Below are 17940 nucleotides of genomic sequence, written 5' to 3' on the forward strand. Positions count from 1 at the left end.
AACTTTGACCTGTGGAGGGCACAGGAATGTCTTGGAATGTTTTCATCAAAAACCTTATTTTCTTTTCGACTGAAGAAAGAAGGACATGGACATCTTGGATGACATGGGGGGGAGTAAATTATCAGGAAATTTTAATTTGAAAGTGAACTAATCCTTTAAGGCAAGGTTCAACATTATAAAGATAGATTTTAACTGCAAATTTGTACTGTGTTCTCAGGACAAGGGTGTTTTTCATCGCAATCAAGTGGTGGCAAATTATAAACAAATAGTAGCCTAATAAAGCATCCTTTTTGCTCTTTACTTATCCTAGTTGTGTAAATGTCAAAATCTATATATTTTTGTATGTTACTGTTTTTATCCAGCACTCAAAAATAACCCTATGTTTGCCTTCCCACATCAACAATCCTGAAAACACTCATAATGTCTTCCTGCCTTGACGATTTTTTGCTAGTTGGTGCAAATCTGCAGTGTCGCAAATGCAAAATCTCCTTAGACCAAAGTTCAGAGCACAAATACTTGTTTTTCATAATAATTGGATAACTGGTCCGTCTGTCAGTCTTCTACCCTGTCCTATCCATCTCAATTAATGCAAAAACGCCAAAAAATAAGTCTTAAAAAATAATTATGATTTCCAAATTTACTCATGACAGAAATTAACTTTTCCATTATGGGGCAATATTTGGATTTGGGAATTATTATTAGTAGTAGTAATTATTACTATTATTGAGTTTTATTTAAATAACATACTTTGTCATTAATCAGTTCATTAGCATAATTCTAAATGTGATTAATTAGATTGAGAATTTATCTAATTAAATCAAATATTAATATTAATATCAAATATATAAATAGATTTTACAATTTCTTAAAACCCCATTTATTTCTCACCCTGGTTGTCATAAAGTAACCTAACACTAACTAGAGAAATATTAAATAACTGATAGCCTACATAATCTATAATGAATACATTTTTATAACGAAAATAGTTTTTATAGTTTCTGAATGCGTGGCTTCTTTTTATCAGAACAAATAGGCCTGCTAAAGTTATATTGATCTAACCCACCATAGTAAGGATGGGTGGTTCTAATAATAGTAACAATTGTACTAAAACACGATGTAATGAACTGCTTATATATTGCACTATTTGCAGAAGATTCGTACTATACAAATATAAACTATGGCTCTAAATTAAAATGTCCTTGTAAACATCAAGATCCAATGCGGCGCGTCATGACATCTCACCCGGATATGAATGCTGGAGCCGGTGGTATCATTTCCGGTGTACAACAGAGCTGTGTGTTTGGTTTAGATCTGTTTACAAACTTCAATATTAAACAGTAAATCTCTCGCATTATGTCCCGAGGCTCGAGCGCGGGGTTTGATCGACACATCACCATCTTTTCTCCTGAGGGGAGACTCTATCAAGTCGGTGCGTATCGATGAAAGTGCCTTTATTAAACCGAAAGAATAAATGCCCAGTCATTTTGCACCAGGTTCATTCTGCACTTTCCTCTGCTCCCACTATTGTGTTTATGGAAGCATTAAACAATAATTTGTTTAAAACGGATTCAAAAAATATGAGTGGAATATGTTGTTAAAATTAATTCGCTTTTTGACACATTTTTCAGTTCTCGTTTTAGATTTCATTCACTTACATGACTGAATCATCTGAACTTATTGTTTTTATCAATATGGATAAATGTACTTTAGGTTCCTTAATGTTAAAAATTATGTGTAACTTACTATGTATGCAGATATTTATTTCATATTCACATCATGTCAAACTGTTTCACTTGAACAGCTCATTGAAAAACAATATCACTATTTGTTTCATGTTCTTGGTTCTTGTATGGCTACATATTCTCTTGATAGACTAATAATAAAACCTTTGGTTGTTAAAATTTAGTAAAAAAAATATTTTTTTGCATTTTGGGAACAATTAATGATCATTGTTAAAATGTTTATTTTATTTTCCACAGAATATGCATTCAAGGCCATTAATCAGGGAGGTCTTACATCGCTAGCTGTTCGAGGGAAAGACTGTGCGGTTGTTATAACTCAAAAGAAAGTTCCAGTAAGTCTTTTTCTACTGTGTGTCAACCAAGTTGCCAAATATAAGACTGAATTTGTATTTAATTGAACTTGAATTTTACTTTATATATATAAAAAGCATGTTTATATCTCCATGTAACATGCAAGAAATGTTTCAGTGACTCAATGGCAGTTGTGCGAGCAATACTAATGTATGCTCTAAGTAATCTTTTCTCCTTTAATCACCAGGATAAGCTTCTCGATGAGTCCACTGTCACTCATTTATTCAGAATAACAGAAAACATTGGCTGTGTGATGTCTGGCATGACAGGTAAACTTATCTCCGTACACAGCAATTGTCCAACTCATGTTTAGTTAGGAAAATCTCCTTTTGTGTGGTGAAATGTGAAAGTGTGTATTAATTTACACCACATGTGATGTATTCTGTTTCTCTCTGAAGCTGACAGCAGGTCGCAGGTGCAGAGAGCGCGATATGAAGCTGCTAACTGGAAGTATAAATACGGCTATGAGATCCCAGTAGACATGCTGTGCAAGCGCATTGCAGACATCTCACAGGTGTACACGCAGAACGCTGAGATGAGGCCACTGGGCTGCTGTAAGTATAGGGTCAGATTGAGGAAGCTGTTCCGAAGTCATATTCATTTGTATAGCGCTTCATACAATACAGATTGTTTAAAGTGCCCTTTATTATGCTATTTTAAAGCTTCCTATTTTGTTTTGGAGGTCTCTTACAATAGGTTTGCTTGTATACAAGATCATAAAACACTTTAATGTTCTCAAGTATCACCTCTTTTCTCACATTGTCTGGCACGGTTTGATAAAGGTCTCTCTAAACCGCTCCTTTCTGAGAGCCTACATGGAAACGCACATTACCATATCTGAATTTCACACCTGGAGGCTTCCTCAGCGTTTGTATACACAGTGATATGAACAGTAACGATGCCGTTGGTTTTACCATATCAATTCGAGCGTGAGTCTTCATTCTTTGGAAGCGCATGCAAAGTAGATTTGCTTTCACAACACTTCAAAAAAACAGCGCCTTCTCAACATGTTGACAACATGAACCAAACTCTCCAGGCCTCGGCTACAACTACGGTGTTTGAAAGCGGGTCAAAGTAGACATTGTTCGCGGGCAGACTATTCTTTCTTTTAGGAGACAATTTATCGTGCACTTTGTTCTTTAAAACTTTCCAGACCTTTTACATTCACAAACAGCTGTATTACACACTACATGAAAGATAAAAAGCATAATATGGGCACTTTAAAAGCAGCTTCACACAAATAAACGGGAAACTAACACTGTGGCAAAATTCATCAATTATAAAATGACTTCCATTTCAGCTTTAAAGCATTATTCAGCTCAATTTAGTTCAATAATGAATGGTGTCAAGGTTGCAAAGTTTATAACTGAATTGGATTTATATAATCAGTTATAAAGCAGTTCTACAGAAGACACATATTTTCAATATTCAGCTCAAGTCTGTTCAATGCTGACTGAATGACAGTCGCAAACATCATCAGTTATAACACATTCATTTTTTATTTAAAAAAGTTGTCATTATTCAGCTCAATTTAGTTCATTTTAATAAACATCAACTTTGCAAAGTTCAAAATTTCAAAGGCAGCTCTACATTAAGCAATAGTGGCTTTTATTAGCATTGACAAAATTAGTGTTTAGAATATCTACATATCGCATACTACATTATGCAGTAGTGTAGTATACAATAAATATTGTTAAAATGTTAAAACATTATCGCATGACTTCACTGTTCAGCATCGGCAAGAGGTGTGCAGTTATCTGAAAAATCAATATATTTGCTATTATAAAATATGTATGTGTGGGTAAAATGCCCTAAATTTTAGTAGTCAAATGAAGTCATGAACCTAGAATTAGGTAATATCTAATAACAAGTCTAACACATTGCATTGTGTGATATAACATTTACATATCACTACGTAGCATTTACATATGTCCCGCATGTCCACCACTAAATCATAATATATAAACGGTGAAAAATCCCCACAAGGTACTACCAGTCACCAGAACTAGGCTGGCACTTTCATAACTATCTACATACACAAGTGTTCAAAAAATTTGCAGTCAAATAATTTCTTTATTTTAAAAAAATCTTATTTTATTATTTAAAAATATTTATGTATAATGTTAAAAAAATGTCTTTCATGTAAATTCTGTTCTTTTGAACTTTCTATTCATCAAAAAAATCCTGATTAAAAAAAGATTAAAGTTTCAACAAAAAAATATTAAGCAGCATAACTGTTTTCAACATTGATCATGTAGATGTGTCTTGAGCCTAGAAGTAGATAATATCTATTATCAAGTCTAACGCATCGCATTGTGTCATGCAGTATTAATATAGTGTTCTCTGGTTGTCTACTGCATGTTTTGGCAAATGTAGTAGAAAAGTATACATACAGAAGAGTAAAGTAGTAGGGCATTCAGGACGTACCAGAATTCCATATTACGGAATGTTATTGCTATATAACTAAATTTGTTTATATTGTGTATTGTTCGGACCTGTCAGGTATGATTGTGGTTGGCGTGGATGAGGAGCTGGGGCCGCAGGTCTATAAATGTGATCCTGCAGGCTACTACTGCGGCTTCAAGGCCACTGCTGCAGGCGTGAAGCAAACAGAGGCCACAAGCTTCCTGGAGAAAAAGGTGAAGAAGAAATTGGATTGGACCTTTGACCAAACAGTAGAGGTAAAAGTTCATTCTTCTGCATCACCGATGGAATCAATCTCCTTTATTATGCTGTGCCCTCTTATTTTGAGTTCTTTTATGCGCTTTTCATCCTTACAGACTGCAATAAGTTGCTTGTCTACTGTTCTGTCCATCGACTTCAAGCCTTCAGAGCTGGAGATCGGGGTTGTTACCACAGAGGAGCCCAAGTTCAGGTGGGTTTGTACATTGCAAGTGAAACAGGATGTAACATATTTACATATCATTACATAGAATTTACATATTTACACTTGTCCTGTACGTCAACCACCAAACCATATTCTATAAATGGTGAAAAATCCCCACAAGGTACTACCGGTTACTAGTACTAAGCTGGTATTTTCAGACTTCTTACTACTTACAGTACCAAAAATTAAAACTTTTTTTCAAGTATGCATTAAATTAATCAAAAGTGACAGTTAAGTCATTTATAATATAATTAAATATACATTTCAAATAAATGTTGTTCCTCAAAGAATCCTGAAAAAGTGCTTCACGGCTTCTGCAAAAATATTAAGCTGCACATGACATTTTTGAGCAGCAAATTCAATTCAATTCAATTCACATTTATTTGTATAGCGCTTTTCACAATAGATATCATTTCAAATTAATGATTACATGTTAACAATAATTAGGATATATAATTAGGACAAATCAGCATATTAGAATGATTTCTTAAGGATCATGTGACACTGAAGCCTGGAGTAAATACAGCTTTGCATCACAGGAATAAATTACATTTTAAAATGTATTAAAAATAGAAAATTCATTTTAATTTTTTATAATATTTCACTATTTTTGATCAAATTAACTGCAGCCTTGAAGATAAGAGACTTCTTTTAAAAGCAAATCATACCGACCCCAAATTTTTGAACAGTAGTGTATTTATTTCAAACCACTAGGTCATGGAAATGTTTTATGTTGTGTAAAAATGATTGAATACTCTTATTAAAGTTGTGAAAATTCATGTATATTTCTATATATTTCAGAATTTTGTCAGAGTCCGAGATTGACACCCACCTCATGGCTCTTACTGAACGGGATTGAGAATATCTGCACGAGTCCTTACCCTGTGATAAAAAAAAAAAAGTCTGAGAATTACAATCATGTCATCAATATTCAGGTCAACTGATGTTTTTTTGCTGTTTATGTAGCTTTTTTCTTGCAACAATACAATAAAAATAATTTTTTGGAAAACTTATTTTTATCTCTTCAGTAGGATTCAAGTCTAGTGAAAATGTTACTCTGGTATTTTCCTAATTTAAATTCTAATATATATATATATATATAATATATATATATATATATATATATATATATATATATATATAAATATATATATATATATATATATATATATATATATATATAAATATACATACACACACAGTGGGTACGGAAAGTATTCAGACCCCCTTAAATTTTTCACTCTTTGTTATATTGCAGCCATTTGCTAAAATCATTTTAAGTTCATTTTTTTCCCTCATTAATGTAAACACAGCACCCCATATTGACAGAAAAACACAGAATTGTTGACATTTTTGCAGATTTATTAAAACTGAAATATCACATGGTCCTAAGTATTCAGACCCTTTGCTGTGACACTCATATATTTAACTCATATATTATATTTAATTAAGGTGCTGTCCATTTCTTCTGATCATCCTTGAGATGGTTCTGTCTGGCCAAGGTTCCAAAAACATTTCTGCTGCACTTAAGGTTCCTAAGAGCACAGTGGCCTCCATAATCCTTAAATGGAAGACGTTTGGGATGACCAGAACCCTTCCTAGAGCTGGCCGTCCGGCCAAACTGAGCTATCGGGAGAAGAGCCTTGGTGAGAGAGGTAAAGAAGAACCCAAAGATCACTGTGGCTGAGCTCCAGAGATGCAGTCGGGAGAAAGTTGTAGAAAGTCAACCATCACTGCAGCCCTCCACCAGTCGGGGCTTTATGACGGAAGCCTCTCCTCAGTGCAAGACACATGAAAGCCCGCATGGAGTTCGCTAAAAAACACCTGAAGGACTCCAAGATGGTGAGAAATAAGATTCTCTGGACTGATGAGACCAAGATGGAACTTTTTGGCCTTAATTCTAAGCGGTATGTGTGGAGAAAACCAGGCACTGCTCATCACCTGTCCAATACAGTCCCAACAGTGAAGCATGTTGGTGGCAGCATCATGCTGTGGGGGTGTTTTCAGCTGCAGGGACAGGACGACTGGTTGCAATCGAGGGAAAGATGAATGCAGCCAAGTACAGGGATATCCTGGACAAAAACCTTCTCCAGAGTGCTCAGGACCTCAGACTGGGCCGAAGGTTTACCTTCCAACAAGACAATGACCCTAAGCACACAGCTAAAATAACAAAGGAGTGGCTTCACAACAACTCTGTGACTGTTCTTGAATGGCCCAGCCAGAGCCCTGACTTAAACCCAATTGAGCATCTCAGGAGAGACCTAAACATGGCTGTCCACCAGCATTTACCATCCAACCTAAGAGAACTGGAGAGGATCTGCAAGGAGGAATGGCAGAGGATCCCCAAATCCAGGTGTTGACTCATGGCTGTATTAGATTTCTACTAAATACTGAGCAAAAGGTCTGAATACTTAGGACCATGTGATATTTCAGTTTTTCTTTTTGAATAAATCTGCAAAAATGTCAATTCTGTGTTTTTCTGTCAATATGGGGTGCTGTGTGTACATTAATGAGGAAAAAAAAAATGAACTTAAATGATTTGAGCAAATGGCTGCAATATAACAAAGAGTGAAAAATTTAAGGGGGTCTGAATACTTTCCGTACCCACTGTGTGTGTGTATATATATATATATATATATATATATATAAATAAATAACACATACACATAAATAAGGATTAAAATTTAGTTTAAGATAAAACAAATAGCATATTATATATATATATATATATATATTAGACACACATACATACATAAACAAACACAAAGCTACCAGAAAAACTATGCACAATTGTACCTGGACAAAAGCTGTTTTAAATGCAAAGGGTGGTCACACTAAATATTGATTTGATTTAGTTAATAGAAGTTAATTGATAAAATCTATTTTTGAAAGCATCCTCACTTTACAGCATTTTTACACAAGTGACTAAAACTTCTACAGTACAGTAGCTTTGCAGGAAGATTTCTTTGAGCATCTTGGAGACACGGCCACAGTTCTTCTGGATTTAGTCTGTCTTAGTTTCATCTGTTTCTTCATGTAATCAGACAACCTCGATAATGGTGAGATCAGATCTCAGTGTGGAGCACCGGCTGTTGTCAGACTCGTTGTGCATACAAAACTGGATTATTACAATTAATGGCAAAATGAATGTTTAGAAATGTGAACTGATATTTCCTACTGACAAACTACAGCAAAAGATATAAATAACTTGCTTAAAACCCAGAAGTGCCAAAGACTTTTGCACAGTACTGTATATATATATATATATATATATATATATATATATATATATATATACATACACACAAAAAAAGTATGCAGTTTAAATCTTTATTATATATTACCATATTATACTGCAAACTGTCACTGTCACCTGAATCAATTTCCCGCTTTTTAGAATGTATTTTAGTCATTACAAAAAATCACTAGGAAGCCTCCTGGGGTCTCACAGTCCCCTTCATTTATGGTAAGTGGTGTGAGTTGCCACCTGTCTGGTTTTCTCAAACTCTCTTTAAGATGTAAATAACATTTCCTAAACTCTCACTACAGAATCCCCTCCAGACATGATATTTGCATAGATGTAGTACTGCTTACTTTATTGAAAGACGGCAAACGAGAGCCGGATTTTCCAAGTGCCGGCCTGCTGTCATTTCTCGGATCTGGCTGAATCATATGAGTATTCTCCTGTAGTTACAGGAGCTGCGAAAGAGCCTTGCATGTCCTAACCAGACTCCTCAGGGCTTGGAGTGCTATGACTCAGTCATTTGCATGGAACTGTTTAAGAGGTGTCTTAGGGACTAGACAGGCACAACGATATCTCAAAATCAAAAAGGCGTGCAGTCCGGATTCACGTTCGGAAATAAGCAGGGTTGAACTAAAGGTGGATTCCCTTTAAAGATCTCAGGTTTATATTCAAATCAAGAAAACCACACACACTTCTTGACTTTCCTTTCTTGTAAAGCATAAGACGAAAGCAAAGTGTGACTCTGAGTTGAACTGCATGACTTTTAGGTTGTGATTATGAAAGTTTGAGGAAATTTTCAAGGAGTTTCACTTCACACCGTTGGCTTGAGTGTGATTTTTGAAATTGAAACGGCAAATACCAGGAATGTTTAAACTATGCTAATCGATGAATATAAGTTGTGTTTTATAATCTTTAGACCATATAACATGCCAAATGAACACTACACCCTTTTCCAAGAATCTTAACAGGGAAGGAACTTCCTAGTAATATATAAATCTAAAAATGTTCCCAGTGGGTAAATTGTTTACTAATTTACTACTATTATGCATAAAGAGGCATTGTGCAATTCCACACGTTCCTTATTTTGGGAATTCAGGAAGTCGGGAACTTTCAGCATTGCCAATTTTGACTGAATTGCTCTTCCTGCTCAGGAAATTCCAGGGTACTCAGCTGACGGAAAACGGAGTACAAGTTTTTTCAATTACAAGCACTTCTCCTCAGTGACACAAAAGGATATTTAAACTTCCTCATTTCTCTTCAACCATTCAAATGCATTTCCAAGGAACGACACAAAGTAAAGTTTAAGGTTTTAATTTAATACGTGTTATTGTCTTTCCACAAAAAACTTTCAATCTTATATATATACACATTTACATGTTAATATAAAAATAAATCTGTCTGTATACACAATATTTTACATCACAGTACAACAGAAACAGCCGTTGATTTCAGCTGACAGTACAGTCCATCATAGAGAGCCAACGGTACGGTTTTGCTGGCCTCTCTCCAGTGTTGCTCTAATACACCCTTTGTATCCGGGCCTCCTTCTACATGAGCCGCGAGCCGCCCGTGACCCTGCGATCTCCGCGGCGGACTCGTTCCTGGGCACCTTGAGCGAGAACATCTCTTTCTCCAAACAACAAAAGTCCTTCTACTAGTCCTTCCTTCCTACTGCCCCATCATTTTAATATCATCATACATCTGTGAAATGAGCAAAAAGCAAATTAGGAAAACAGGCATATTTATTATCCGTAAGAAATCCAAAAATGAACATCAGATAAGTAACACTTACATCTTCATCATCAGATGTACATTGGTCTTCATAATCCTCATCGCTATCCTCTGACTCACTATCTGGAAGTTCCCTTAGGTGTGGCGCCGTGAGCTCATACAGGACTTTCTGGATGTCAGTGTTCGCCCGGCCATAGGTCAGGTGATAAGGCGTGTGACCGCCGTACGTGAAGCTGTGAACATCAGCACCTTTGCTGATTAGAAGTTTAACCAGCTCAAAGTTCTGAAGGTCCACCGCTAAGTGTAGAGCGGTTCGCCCATTACACTGCTCCTAAAAGACAAACACAAGCATTTTTTAGCCAATGGCTTGTGCAATGCGGATATCCAATTTTAAGACACAAACAGATTTGTGTTGCTAGAGAAAAACTCATTTTTACCTGTGCGTCGATGTCTGCGCCAAGCTGGATGAGGCTTTCCAACAACGACAGGTAGCCGTGGATGGCGACCACGTGTATGCATTTCTGACCTGAAGAGTAAATGAGATTCAGTTTAGATCAAAAATGTCCAAATGAAGGTCAGAGAAGATCTTTGCAAGCAAAGCGTACATAGAAAACACCATCTTACCGTTATAGTTTGGAGTCTGGAGGATGGCTGGGAGGTGCTGCGGACAGCCCTGGGTTAGGAGGCCAAAGCAGGCCATAGAACCTTTTCTGCAGGCGATATGGAGGGCGGTATTACCACAGTCATCCACCAGAGAAGCATCACAGCCGGCCTTTAGTAACTGCTCTACTATATGAGGCTGCTCTGTGATGACGGCCAAATGCAAGGCAGTCTGAAATAAGACGAGAATGGTTTAGTGTGGGGGGAAAAATCATAAATAGAGCTAAATTTTGACATTATGCACACATAATACTACTAATAAAATGAATATCCTGAAGTACCTGTCTCTGGTTGTTCTGTATGTTGAGGAAGGGGTCACCATAGGACAAATCAATCATTTTTAATGCAGCATCTTTGGCCTCGTGAATAATGGCAAGATGTAAAAACCTTTAAAAAAAAAAGGATAAACATTGTTATGCAACCGTAAGTACATTTTTATTTATAAAACAGCTCTTTTTGGTGTGCAGAGAACTGTATTTTTCCTAGTAGGTACATGCGTGTCTGAGTGTCTGGCACGCTGCCCGGGACTTTCCGAGTTCGCCCAGCCCCGCCCTCATTGACGCCAGGCCAGAGACCTGCAGAAGCCCCGCCCACACCGACGCAGTGCCAGAGAACAGTCCGTACTGATGCAGCGTTTCTGTTTACATAAAGCCCATTATGACTGCAGGGTGCCTGGGCATGCGCACTACGGTTTGCGAATGGAATGAGAAGGACTTTAACTGTGCTTAAGAACAATCAACTTTAAACTCTTAAGATTTGTTTTTTTTTTTTTGCATTACAATAAATACTGTGAAACAATTATAAATAATTATAATAAGGTTCTTTGCAAAGTGTTACGATTTTAGTCCTTTTATGCTTAAAATTGCTTTAACTGTGCTCAAGAACAATCATAAACTTTAAAGACTTTGTGTATTATATTAATAACTTGCTAAAAAAAACAATGGGTCTAAGAAATAAACAAATAAACAGTTCTCTGCAACCTGAAAGTTATGTATTTTCCATGCGTCGTGCATTATGTACACCATTTCTAAACATCAGATGCACATAATTGCTTTTGCATGAGCTGCATAAGAAAACTCTTACGTGTCTCCGTCTTCGGTGAGCTCTTTCCTCCAGGGCTCGTCCTGCCGCTCGTCCACTTTCATCCGCCCGAAATCAGACACCACGTCCGGGTATTCATCCTCTTTAAGCGAATCCAAACCGCTGTCTAAACGGTCGTCGTTGCTCGCAAGCATTTTCCCAGATTTGGGTCCGCGGCCATCGTCGTTATAATCCATTTGGTTGGTGTTGCTGCCTCGATAAAGCTCCATGTTTGTGTCGGAAGTCTGTGTAGCTCTTCTGGACTGTGAGAGTTTGTGGAGCGTTAAAGAGACTAAGATAAGGGGGAGGAGCTTACTGAGGGTAGGGGATTTCCAAAGTGTGATTGACGTCTGAATTGTGTCTAGAGAGGGAATTAACTGCGCCAGGAGTTTGGGGAAATTTTCTCTGCTTCGTTTAACACACTATCAGATCAGTAATACTGAAAGCTCGACTTTTCCAGTTGCAAAATATTCCAGAATCCAGTTGGGGCGGGCTAAAATGAAAACAACCTAAACATTTTGTGACAGAAAAGAAAATATTTAGTGCACAACACTACAATGTGTACTTTGGTGGTTTGCAAAATTCCCTTTTTTTAAACATCTCAAAATTTTTGCAGAAAGATATTGAATCATGCATATTTTTGTAGATGAGTCCTATCCCTGATAGCACACGTACATCTCGGAGACGTCTATTTGATGTGCGTGTTTACGTCTGGAAGACGTATTTTTTAGGGTTTTTGCTCATCTGGAATACGTCTATAGGACGTATCCTGTCAGATGTCAAATAGACGTTTAGAAGACGTCTTTAAGATGTTTATGATTTAGAATGTATGTAAAACTGACATCTTAAAGACGTCTATTAGATGTTTGTAAACAGCAGATGCTTTCCAGATGAAGTGATCTTTAACAGACGTCTTGCATACGTACGTGTGCTATCTGGGATAATTCTGACATTGCAAAATTTGAACAAAACAAAATAATACATAAAATATGATGACACATAATGAAATAAAAAAAATGATGAAAATATATATTATATTTTTAATCAAGTTTCAAATACTTTTAATACTTTACATTGCATTACATTATAATTTTATATATTATTTTTAAAAATTTGTTGAAATTTTTTTGCTGAAAGATATTGAATATTATGCATATAGATTTCAGATGGTTTAAATAATTTAGATATTGCAACATAAACAAAAATGGTACATATAATGTATAATATAAAAAATTTAATTTTTTAATATGTATAATATTGTATATAAAATATACAGAGGGGTCCAAAAGTAGGATTACATTTTTGTATTTTTTTTAAATTGTTTTGATTATAAATTAACAACTTTAGTAAAACATCAAATTGAAAAAATCTAAATGAATTACCCTGCATGATACATATATATATATATATATATATATATATATATATATATATATATATATATAAAATCAGGAAAAATCTATAATAGAAAAAAGTGTATATATGATTATATATATCATGCAGGGTAATTCATTTAGATATTTCAATATGATGTTTCACTAAAGTTGTTAATTTATAATAAAAACAATTAAAAAAAAAATAAACTTTTTCTATTATGCACATAGACAACATGTATATGAACTACTTCTATTATATATAGGTTTTTCCTGATATATATATATATATATATATATATATATATATATATATATATATATACACACACACACATATATATTATATATATAAAAAATAGAAGTGGTTCATATACATTCATGTAAAGTCAAGGAAGTAGACTGTATGGTGCCAACATCTTAGCACTTCCTCATAATCTGAAGAACTGGAAACTCCTCTGTTCTTAGTTCTGTTGTCAGAGTTTGCCCACAAAGGCATTTACTCAAAGGAAGCAAAGAATGTGTAGTTTTTGCACAAGACGCATGTGTAAACTCCAAGACAGCTTGTTCTCAAACACAACTACCATAGTAACAGTAACTATGGATGGTAAACCCCGAGGGCAGAGGGTGTTCCACTAAAACGCAACTGGATTTGCAATTCACATTGTGCATATGCACAACAGAAGGCTAACTCCCATGAGGAAAGCCTTTTACTATTGTAAACTTATATCAGTGACCTATAAACAGGCTCAGTAACTTGCTGAAGCATTTTGTATCTGATACAATCTAATTAATTCAAGTAAGATAAGATGACGTATGGATGATGTTTGAATAAGTACAAAGTGACCTACAAATCACAACAATGCATTTGCTTTGCAGTGCTATATCAGGAAGTCTAACTCATTTAATCTGATCAAATACTGGAAATTCTGAAAATGTTCCTTTCCGGTATCATGTGATCAGTGTGGATAGGACGTCCTGTCCAGCTCCCGACACATAGCGCTTACATAGATAGGTGACGAGAGTTCTCATCAGCATGTTTATGAGCGGGAATCTTTGGTGGGAGAACAAGTGGGCTGACCGTTTTGCTGAGGCAGTTCTTACACCAGCAGAAACAGACAATTCCTCAAGTGAGTTCACTGGCCAAACATGACAAGGCCATCCATCACATTTAAGCGTGATCATTGACTCATCATCTACCGTATGCCATGTACTTCATATGTAGAACTGTTAAAAAAGAAAATAAAACAATAACAAGTTCATATATGGATGTGATGCTAAAGGAATAGACCTTAGTCAGGTTAGACGCCATATTGAATTTAACACGCTGTGAGGGATAGACTTACAGTCTTTACAGTGGTGCACAATGAATAAAGCTCCTAAATCATATATTTTCTTTCTTTTTTTTAAAAAAAGTTATATTTATGGGCTTTTTGTGCATTTATTTGGAGAGGACAGTAGAGAGGAAAGCATTGGGCAGAACAATCAAAAGCAAAAGACTTTGATACGGGAATCAAACTCTGGTCGCCGTGAACGCATTTGCGCCATATGCTGGCGCACTAACCACTAGGCTATCGGGGCCGACGATCACGTATTTACTTAACAACTTTCAAAACCAGTGAGTTTTTGTCTACTTTTTTATGTCTTGTTGTCAGCCTGAATGGACAATCAGTATGTTGTTCCCAGTGCTGGGTCGATTACTTACAAATTGTAGTCCGTAATTCCAAATTACATGAGAAAAATTGTAGTTAGTAACATTGATGCGATATGCATTGTTGCAAAGCTGAAAAAACACAAAAGTTAAATGATTTCTGTAAATCCAGTAGTCAAATGCTGGGTGGCCTCTCAATTTTCCATGTAATTATAGACCTTAATCGCAGCCATCTAAAAAAGCCATAGTAAAACATACTAGAAACATAATAATCACAGTAATAATGACGATCCATCCATAGACTCGTATTTGCATATTAAAATCCAAACAGTGACTAATCAGCAAGGAACTATTTAAGGGATAGTTCACCCAAAAAATAAAAATTCTCTCATCATTTACTCACCCTCAAGTTATTCCAAACCTGTGTGAATTTCTTCTGCTGAACACAGAAGAAGATATTTTGAAGAATGACGGTAACCAAACAATACTATGGAAGTCATTGGGTCAAATGTTTGGTTACCGACATTCTTAAAAATATATCTTCTTCTGTGTTCAGCAGAAGAAATTCACACAGGTTTGGAATAACTTGAGGGTGAGTAAATGAGGACAGAAATTTTTTTGGGTGAACTATCCCTTTAAATTGATCAAAAGTGACAGTGAAGATATTTTATAATGTTACAAAAAATTCTATATAAATATAATCTGTTCATCAAAGAATCCTAAAAAAATTATCATGGTTTCAAATTAAATATTAACCGTTTTCAACATTGATAATAACAACAAATGTTTCTTGAGCAGCAAATCAACATATCAGAATGATTTCTGAAGGATCATGTGACAGTATGTAAAGACACAAGACGTGTCACTCGTATTGTTTTGAATGGGAGAAAGTGTAACGCGCAATATGGCGCCTTCTAAATAAGAGCCAATCGCCGACTGGTAAAGTCTTCGCGTCACTTCAGCGGCCGTTAGAATCACCGGTTTCTATAGAAACAGTCAGACGCGCGCCTCCGAAGAAACGCGCATTTAGGTCTGCGCATGCGCATTAGCTTGATCCAGCCTGAAAAATACAGTTTTTTGTCATGATTCGAGCGTTTAGAAACTAAATTTTTGAGTCGGTTGTTGTTAGATTTCATTGGTAATTTCAAATATGAAATTTAATCGTAAGGTTGGCGAACAGTTTTGGAGAATTTGATGTTTCCCCATTCAAAGAGATTGCATGATGCCCAGGATGCCCGAGAGGCGTTTCAAAGATGGCCGCCGAGTGAAATGACTTGTCTTATAAGGACTTTGGTATCACCTTTTTACTGTATTTTGGCTCACATAAATGCAGCCAACCCCAAACTTAAACAGTAGGCCTATGCAGTATAGAAATTCATGTCAGTCATTTGATATTGACTGTTCTTTGAAACTGGTTAAACAAGGCACCAGGTGTAGGCTTCTATGATAGTGACTTTCCCAATAGCTTGTCAGGCTGAAAAAATGCCATATTTCACTCATAAGTAAGCATAGTGTCATTTTATATGAAACTTGCTCATATGAAACGGCTTGTTCTGACACACCATCTGCTGACTCACAGTGAATGACAGTGAATGTTTAGATACAGCGTGGCATGTGTGACCCACCCTCTCCACACACCAGCGGAATTTCCATTTTCTTCCAGACTCCTCTAGTGTCACTTACATGTCCTAGGCTATAAACTTATGAGATATAGGCTGCTATGACTTTTCAAAACGGAAAGCAGGGTAAATCACTAACCTGTTTACCTTCTCTCTAGGCTTCCCTCATCTTTTCCTAAACAGACACACTGTTTAAAGTCCCAGAGGTGTCAACGGGGTTTCTGAAGTGTGTGTCACTGCACAGGACTTTTAAACAAGTCATCTCAGTTTTCCCAGTTTAAAGCACATGCCATGCAGTGGGGAATCCTGAAGCTCAGTCCATGAATCACAGGTAAATCAGTATGAATGGAATGTTACTCCACACACCAGTCTCAGCTGAAGGTGCGGTAGTCCTGCAGGTTATGTAATGGTTATGAGTAGTTTAACCTTTAAGCAGGAGAGTATGGACTGTATTGACTTTAAAGGGACAGTGCATTCCCTGCATATTTCCTTCACAGGTTTCTCTCTCACGCAAGTTTCCCAGACAAAGCATAATATAGTGTAGGTGGTGGTCACCACTTTATGCATATGCTTTTTTTGTCTAACGAGACAATTCAGTTCTAGTTCTCTATCTATCTTTATAACATGTTTTTTATAAACACAATAGAAAGGTGTTTTTTTTTTTTTTTTGTAAAATAGATTAAATAAATAAATATTCATACTATATAAAATATTGAGAAACACATTTAATTGCATAAACTAGCCTATTGGTGCAGTGTAACAGTCCCAAACGTACCCTAGTATAGACGCCATATTTGATTTTTAACTGGATTTTTGCTGACGAAACACTGCAAAATATGTTTCCAAGAAGTTAAGTAGACAAAAACTCCTGACAACATGAGCTGTGGAAAATTATAAGTGACCTAAAAGCTTTATACAACTTTTTTTTTTTTTTTTTTTTTTTTTACAGCGGATACCATTGAAAACACGGTAAGTTTACCCCTCTCTGGCTCGTCTTCATTCCTGTCATCGCGCTGCTCTGAATAAGGGCAATGAAGGATTTTACACACACTGGCGCAAATGTTTCTGCGCCATAGCGCCCTCTAATGGGTACATATAAGTTTGATATTTTAGCATAGAAATCATAATTTCTTTTATGCTTTTCGAAAACGATACACACATTTGTTGACTAAATTATCATACAGCCTTAATAAAATGTTATATTAACTGAAGCAGGTCAGTATTTTTTTTTGTTATTGTTGAACGTTCCTTGTTCTCCAAATGCTTTGGTCTAGATCGATTTTTTTTTTATTATTATTATTTATCAAATATATCTTTCACACAATAAGTGTGTGAAACATTTTACAATATCTGTTTATATAAAATGGGCTGTTTTGTTTTCCATTGTTTTAGAAAGCACAATTACTCGAATTTTCCAGCAGATGGCGACAAACTGTAATAAACAGTACATTCAGGGCACTCATAGTTTCATTCTCAAATTAAATGTTTTAGTACAATTTAATATTTAAGATAATCTAAATTTTATTCCAAAAGTTCCAGATTTATACCTTCTAAAGGCATAAAATAAAGTCATCAGTAGCCTAGATAGTACAAAATGTTTTG

The 17940-nt window shown here is 35.8% G+C and overlaps 2 protein-coding genes across 2 annotated transcripts; one reads left to right on the forward strand and one right to left on the reverse strand.

Annotated features, from left to right (window-relative positions):
• Positions 1–1264: 1264 nt before the first annotated feature.
• On the forward strand, positions 1265–5984 carry psma6a (proteasome 20S subunit alpha 6a). The gene is made up of 7 exons (XM_067367299.1): positions 1265–1429; positions 1980–2074; positions 2281–2362; positions 2492–2647; positions 4596–4774; positions 4874–4968; positions 5782–5984. Exons 1-7 carry the CDS (start codon positions 1354–1356, stop codon positions 5837–5839), a joined length of 741 nt encoding a protein of 246 aa, XP_067223400.1. The 5' UTR covers positions 1265–1353; the 3' UTR covers positions 5840–5984.
• Positions 5985–9519: 3535 nt separating this feature from the next.
• Positions 9520–11972, reverse strand: nfkbiab (nuclear factor of kappa light polypeptide gene enhancer in B-cells inhibitor, alpha b). The gene is made up of 6 exons (XM_067366757.1): positions 11699–11972; positions 10897–11002; positions 10580–10787; positions 10393–10481; positions 10017–10286; positions 9520–9925 (listed from the first exon to the last, which is right to left on the reverse strand). The coding sequence occupies exons 1-6, from the start codon at positions 11923–11925 to the stop codon at positions 9893–9895; spliced, it is 933 nt and encodes a 310-aa protein (XP_067222858.1). The 5' UTR covers positions 11926–11972; the 3' UTR covers positions 9520–9892.
• Positions 11973–17940: the final 5968 nt, after the last annotated feature.

The sequence above is a fragment of the Chanodichthys erythropterus genome, chromosome 18 (assembly GCF_024489055.1).
Source record: "Chanodichthys erythropterus isolate Z2021 chromosome 18, ASM2448905v1, whole genome shotgun sequence".
In the NCBI taxonomy this organism is placed as follows: domain Eukaryota; kingdom Metazoa; phylum Chordata; class Actinopteri; order Cypriniformes; family Xenocyprididae; genus Chanodichthys; species Chanodichthys erythropterus.